The sequence below is a fragment of the Lathyrus oleraceus genome, chromosome 7, assembly GCF_024323335.1.
Source record: "Lathyrus oleraceus cultivar Zhongwan6 chromosome 7, CAAS_Psat_ZW6_1.0, whole genome shotgun sequence".
Taxonomy (NCBI): domain Eukaryota; kingdom Viridiplantae; phylum Streptophyta; class Magnoliopsida; order Fabales; family Fabaceae; genus Lathyrus; species Lathyrus oleraceus.
The window spans coordinates 246,842,019-246,847,179 of record NC_066585.1 but is presented as its reverse complement, the minus strand read 5'-3'; the positions used below and the strand labels follow the sequence as shown (position 1 = coordinate 246,847,179).

Sequence of the window (5,161 nt, the reverse complement as noted above, 5' to 3'; positions counted from 1 at the left end):
TAAAGATGGAGTAATACCTATGTGTAGACATTAACCTACTTGAACTATGTGACTAATCTTGATATTTTGTCATTTATATCACTAATTAGTTTTTGAAATGTTATATACGTTTATGTGACAAAACTGTTGTTTATTACATGTAATTAAAAAAATCATTATATAAATTAAGGTTAAATATGTTTATGATCCTATTAAACATCTTATATTTCATTATTAGTTTTTTTAAAATTTCTTTAAAGACTGATATTTCTAAAAAAATTTATGGACACTTTTGATTCCTCCAGCTAAAATCATAGTTAATTCAATCAATAAATAATAAACATTCCTTAATTTTCGCTAAGTTGCATGAAGGAGAAAATGTCTGAATGAAATATTTTAAGAGAACCATTTCTTAAAGAAAAAAGATAAAATAAAAAATAAAATATCTTAGAGTATCACAAATATATTTCACCCTATAAATTATGTTATAAAATAGCGAAATATTAATTTGTTTTTCATTTTTTTTTAATAAAAGGAGAAAATTAAAAAAAAATATATAAATATGAACAAGAAAAAAAAACTAATATGGCCCATAAAATGTCTACTCAAGAGCCCAATGAAGTGATCTTCATATATATATTCATCACTCCATCAACCTTCCTTCAATCTCTCCTCCTTCTATTCCTTTCACCTTTCACTTCCCTTTTTTCTAGGCTTTATTATTATTATTATTATTATTATTATTATTATTATTATTATATTATTATTATTTAAAAAGAAAAACCAAACCACTCAATCTCATTATTCAACACTGATCAACACAAAATATGTCTTCAAGTGGTAGCAACATTCATGGTAAGAATATTATGGAACAAGAATCACCAACCATCCCAACAACAGTGACACCTAGCCGCTATGAATCTCAAAAGAGAAGAGACTGGAACACTTTTGGTCAATACTTGAACAACATGAGACCGCCGGTTCAACTTTCACAGTGCAACTGTAACCATGTGTTGGATTTTCTTCGTTACTTAGACCAGTTTGGAAAAACCAAGGTTCATTTACAAGGTTGTATGTTTTATGGACAACCAGAACCACCTGCACCTTGTACTTGTCCTCTTAGACAAGCTTGGGGAAGCTTGGATGCTCTTATTGGTAGACTTAGAGCTGCTTATGAAGAAAATGGCGGATCTCCTGATACTAACCCTTTTGCTAGTGCTTCTATTAGGGTTTATCTTAGGGAGATCAGAGAGTGTCAAGCTAAGGCTAGAGGTATACCTTACAAGAAGAAAAAGAAAGGATCTCAAAGCAAGGGAAGTGATGAATCAAGCTCTACTTCTATGAACTTTTCTTGAATATCATTGGTAATAATTCATTTTTACATTATCAACTTTATCATTAGTCTGAATTAGATTGCTTAATTTCTTTATTAACTCATTATGGCCATTAGCGTCAAGATTTATATATATCATGGCTTAATTTTCTTTTAAGTATGAATGAATATGAATCAAACTCAATATTCCCAACCACTCCACTAGATCATGGAGTTTATACCACATGGATAAATGAAAGACCTTAAAAGTACCTATAATTAAAATCGGATTAAGAGATTAAATAATTTTAGCTATTTCTAGAGGTTACTTTAGGATAGGGTTCTACCCATCAAAATCTATTTAGAAGAAGGGTTATTGTGGATCCTAGTGGTATCTCGTGTGTTTTCACCGGTAGTAAATTAGAGACAGATAGTTATTTCTTTGATCATATGGTTATTGTGGATCCTAGTGGTATCTCGTGTGTTTTCACCGGTAGTAAATTAGAGACAGATAGTTATTTCTTTGATCATATGTCACTTCATCTTGAAAGTGTGGTATAATATATTTTTAAGTGGTTAGGGTGAGAGTTATAGTGATACCTCCAAATTTGTCAATTTTGTTTGTATTTTTTTGAGGTCTTTAGACATAGATATCCTTCTAGATCATCTTTTGTTATGGTCGGGATCGACACTCTGTTGTGTGGTTCATTTGAAAGATATGTAATAATTTTATTTTTTTTATATAAATTGTTGATGATTAATCAACCCATGAATATGACTAAATTATCATCGCTATAGTAGTTTCTTGATAAAGCATTTGTCAATTTTCGTACTCCAATGAATTAGAAGTGAAACCTTTCTTCAATTTGGTTTGAGTTGGTCAGACGATTGTTTGATATATTTGGTTCGATTTAATTTTTTTTTTCTTTTTGTCTTCAAACGTTTTTCTAATACTTTGCATGTTTAAGTTTTAGAATTGTTTTAACATTAATATTTTTAATTAAAATTAAACATTTTTAAAGATCTCATAATTATGATTAATCAACCATATAAAAACATTTTACACTATACCAAACCTAAATTTATATAGTAACTTTTCAAATTCATGAACCATATACAAATAATATATAGTCCATACTCATAAAGTCACTCTTGTGTATTTATTAATGGACAGCCAACTAATTTGAGATGATTGTAGTGATTAAGATTGGAAAGACTAAATCAATCTCCCCGAGAACGACAGAAGTAATTAATATCACAACAATATCATTTTTTTACATATAATTTCAATAATTTAATTATTATTTTCATGTTTACTAATTTCTCCTAATTTTGGCCTTCTATAAACTAATCAGATTTTATCAGACATTCTCTAGTTTCTAAGAATCAAACAAATCAAATATTTGGAAAACATGTGACTAATTGTTGCAAACAAATACCTCACACAAATTAATTATATAATTTGTTAAGGGACTAATTGACTCAGCCAATTTGAGCTATAAGTCAAAAAATAATTTGAAAGAGTAAAAAAATTAGTCTTCATGATTGAATGGAATCTTTCAGACAAATGTTGGAGAAACCTGATGGTAATAAAATATTCTCCACCATTCTCAATTCTCTAGTATACCCTACTTATAGCTATCTTTTATGAACATGATCCTTGCAAGTGGTGATTTGATGTAGTACTAATTATTTTTCTTTTCTCCACTAGCTATATATGTTTTTGTTTGTTTCACCACCATGCATGCATGTACCTTGATTATATCATGTCTTCTCTAATTCATCAAAATATGTACTATGTTTTGTTTTAATGTTTGAAGTTATACTATATGATTTTTAAGTATTTTGGAAAGAAACAATTATTTTTGTTTGGTTAGGCGAATACTTGAGCTTTGTGCTTCCTGCATCTCACATGTTTTGTCGGTGTTTAATTAATTTAATTCAAATGAAATTGACACGTTTTGTGTTTTGTATAGTAATATTAATAATTATGGACTAGTTGAAGGTACAAAATTCTTGGTTTCAATTAATTATGATATAATTATACTCAAACCTGTCAAAAATTTACTGCATATTTTTAATTTAAGCCTCTAAATTATACTATTTGTGTGTGAGTTTATCTTGATTATTGAGCTTTGTAAAAAAATTGTGCGAGCTTCTTCATCTTGTCACATGACATTATTACAGAAAACATGCATGTTTGGCTTGTTCTGAGTAACAGATGGTTGGTACCAAGTTAGGGTTTTTATATAGTTTGTCTTTTGATTAAATAAGTGATTTTGCATAGCGTAGTAAATAACACAATTCCCTTATATAATGTTGTTGCAGGAAAATGTGGTTAAAATCTGGGAGTTATTTCTCATAAAGGTTTGGTTTTCTATGGCATCCCATAAAGGATTGGAATCAAAGATCATTATATAAGCGTCGGTTATGTCACGGTGTGTCTTATATTCAAACATCATTTAAAATTTTACGTATATATAGTTCTTGGTTTCATTAAAAAACATGAAAGATGTAAGTTTGGTTTCAAATGTACACTTTATCCATTATAGTTAGTGATCCTTTTTACATGTTTTTTTAGGCATTTCTTCTTTACCTGATTTATTTGCTGCAATATGAAAAATGTTGAAATAAAAGGGTTTTCAAAAAAAATGGGAGAAGAAGAAAAAAAAAAGAGAAAATTTAATTGTAAAAAGAGAAATATTATTAAGTGAAGTTGTTAAGATTTATATCATACAATGCTTTTATATAGACAACTAAAACTCAGATCAAAAAACTATACAAATCGTCACAAGTACAAAACTACAAATTACATTTTGACATAACAACTGACTCCTACACCTCGACTAGCTACTTCGACATAGTCGAATGCTAGCTTTCAACCGAACATCGAATTACAACTTCTAACCCCCCCCCCCCCCCCCCCCCCCCCCCCTAATTCATGTTCTCGAGACTTTTCATCCTGGTGTTTCTCTTCAACTCGTCAACATGACTTTTTTCAAGGGTTTGGTGAGTACATCAACTAGTTGTCATTCTGTCTAGCAATGCTCAAGTTCAAGCTTTCCTTTGTTAACTTGATCCCAAAAAAATGATACCTCGTATATATGTGTTTACTTCGATCATGACACACTGAATTATTCGTCAGGCCGATAGCTGACTTGTTGTCGACAAACAACTTCATTTTCCTAGGTTTCATTATCTTTAACTCTTCGAGCAACATCTATATCTATGATGCCTTACATGATGCATATGATGCAGCTGCGAACTCCGCTTCACAAGATGAAAAATCTACAATGTTATGCTTCCTTGAGCTCCATGAGATTTCAGTGTCTTCAGTCATGAATATGTAGCCCTCAATACTCTTCTTCTCGTCTTGATCTCCACTGAAATTTGAATCAGTGCAGCCACATACCTCTGCATCAGTGTTAGTCTTCTTTCGTATTGGCATCAACACACCATGATCAATTGTACCTTCGATATATCTCAGCACTCTCTTGATTGCAGTGAGATGACATTCAGGGGTTTCTCCATGAATCGTCTCAACAATTCGACACTTTGACAAATGTCTAGCCTGATATTGCAAAAATACCTCAAGGATCCAATGACTTGTTTAAACAGTGTTACACTTACAAACTCATCAAATGTCTCCTTCCTCAAATTTGCTCCAGTTTCTAATGGCGTAGTTGTTGTTTCGTCAATAATCTTTAGCCTTCCTATGAGAGGGTTAATTGCAGGACCGGATACAAAGTCCTGGACTTAGTGTTTGAGCGTATGGTGTTTTGGCGAGCAATGTCTTTGAGATATTAAAAGTGAATAAATATAACTCTTGATGAGTTATGAGGGTAGTGAAAAATAATGATAAACAAAAAT

The 5,161-nt window shown here is 30.7% G+C and overlaps 1 protein-coding gene across 1 annotated transcript; it reads left to right on the top strand.

Annotated features, from left to right (window-relative positions):
* Positions 1 to 719: 719 nt before the first annotated feature.
* Positions 720 to 3,870, top strand: LOC127107236 (protein LIGHT-DEPENDENT SHORT HYPOCOTYLS 10). The gene is made up of 2 exons (XM_051044536.1): positions 720 to 1,343; positions 3,620 to 3,870. Exon 1 carries the CDS (start codon positions 807 to 809, stop codon positions 1,332 to 1,334), a length of 528 nt encoding a protein of 175 aa, XP_050900493.1. The 5' UTR covers positions 720 to 806; the 3' UTR covers positions 1,335 to 1,343; positions 3,620 to 3,870.
* Positions 3,871 to 5,161: the final 1,291 nt, after the last annotated feature.